Source organism: Papio anubis, unplaced genomic scaffold, assembly GCF_008728515.1.
Source record: "Papio anubis isolate 15944 unplaced genomic scaffold, Panubis1.0 scaffold5019, whole genome shotgun sequence".
Lineage (NCBI taxonomy): Eukaryota > Metazoa > Chordata > Mammalia > Primates > Cercopithecidae > Papio > Papio anubis.
The window spans coordinates 1-1,743 of record NW_022165219.1 but is presented as its reverse complement, the minus strand read 5'-3'; the positions used below and the strand labels follow the sequence as shown (position 1 = coordinate 1,743).

The 1,743-nt window shown below is 60.4% G+C and overlaps 1 protein-coding gene across 3 annotated transcripts; it reads left to right on the top strand.

Moving 5' to 3' along the window:
• LOC101021052 (HLA class I histocompatibility antigen, B-67 alpha chain) lies at positions 1 to 1,736 on the top strand (the record flags this gene model as incomplete). Of its 3 annotated transcripts, none has more annotated exon segments than XM_031662248.1 (5): positions 1 to 79; positions 167 to 373; positions 788 to 993; positions 1,123 to 1,392; positions 1,633 to 1,736. In XM_031662248.1, coding segments are annotated over 3 exon segments (537 nt in total), but the record flags the coding sequence as incomplete, so codon positions are not given.
• Between the last annotated feature and the right edge of the window lie 7 nt (positions 1,737 to 1,743).

Below are 1,743 nucleotides of genomic sequence, written 5' to 3'. Positions count from 1 at the left end.
AGACAGTAACAAACCCTGCTTCTCTGTATTCAGGAGACGTTCTGGACTCACACAGGGAAACTCGGGCTAAGGAATGAAGGTAATTTTAAATGCAACAACCCAGAGCCACAGATCCATAGTCTGGGAAAGTAAAACTTAAGAGCTTTGTAATGCTGTTTTGACACAGGTCTTTTACGGATTGGAATTCTAATCATTCAGGGATTATCAACATTGTGCTACCTACTGTATTAATAAACAAAAAGGAAACTTCGTTTCTATGAGAATCTCTACGTGGTGGCTTCAGACAAAACTTCACCAGGTTTAGAGAGAAAACCCCTGTCTCTACACCTCCATTCCCAGGGCGAGCTCACTCTCTGGCATCAAGTTCCCCGTGGTGAGTTTCCCTGTACAAAGGTCCAAGGGGAGAGGGAGTGGGAGGCAGGGGGTCCAGTTCAGGGACTGGGATTCCAGGACGAGTAGGGAAGGGGAAGGGGCTGGGCGCAGCCTGGGGGTCTCTCCCTGGTTTCCACAGACAGATCCTCGTCCAGGACTCAGGCAGACAGTGTGACAAAGAGGCTTGGTGTAGGAGAAGAGGGATCAGGACGAAGTCCCAGGTCCCGGGCGTGGCTCTTAGGGTCTCAGGTTCCCAGAGCCTTGTCTGCATGGGGAGGCGCAGAGTTGGGGATTCCCCACTCCCCTAGTTTAACTTCTTCTCCCAACCTGTGTATTCTCCCAACCTGTATCTTCTCCCAACCTATATCTCCCAACCTGTATCTTCCTGTATCTTCTCCCAACCTGTATCTTCCAGGATACTCCTGACACGTCCAGTTCCCACTCTCATTGGGTGTCGGATGTCTAGAGAAGCCAATCAGCGTCGCCGCGGTCTCAGTTCTAAACTCCCCACGCGCCCACCCGGACTCAGAGTCTCCTCAGACGCCGAGATGCGAGTCATGGCGCCCCGAACCCTCCTCCTGCTGCTCTCGGCGGCCCTGGCCCTGACCGAGAGCTGGGCCGGTGAGTGCGGGGTCGGGAGGGAAATGGCCTCTGCGGGGAGGAGCGAGGGGACCGCAGGCGGGGGCGCAGGACCCGGGGAGCCGCGCGGGGAGGAGGGTCGGGCGGGTCTCAGCCTCTCCTCGCCCCCAGGCTCGCACTCCTTGAGGTATTTCAGCACCGCCGTGTCCCGGCCCGGCCGCGGGCAGCCCCGCTTCATCGCCGTGGGCTACGTGGACGACACGCAGTTCGTGCGGTTCGACAGCGACGCCAAGAGTCCGAGGATGGAGCCGCGGGCGCCGTGGATGGAGCAGGAGGGGCCGGAGTATTGGGAAGAGGAGACACGGAAAGTCAAGGAGACCGCACAGACTCACCGAGTGAGCCTGCGGAACCTGCGCGGCTACTACAACCAGAGCGAGGCCGGTGAGTGACCCTGGCCCGGGGCGCAGGTCACGACCCCTCCCCATCCCCCACGGACGGGTCGCCCCGAGTCTCCGGGTCCGAGATCCGCCCTGAGGCCGCGGGATCCGCCCAGACCCTCTACCAGAGAGAGCCCCAGGCGCCTTTACCCGGTTTCATTTTCAGTTGAGGCCAAAATCCCGGCGGGGTGGTCGGGGCGGGGCGGGGCTTGGGGGACTGTACTGACCGCGGGGGCGGGGCCAGGGTCTCACACCTACCAGTGGGTGCATGGCTGCGACCTGGGGCCCGACGGGCGCCTCCTCCGCGGGTATCACCAGTACGCCTACGACGGCAGGGATTACATCGCCCTGAACG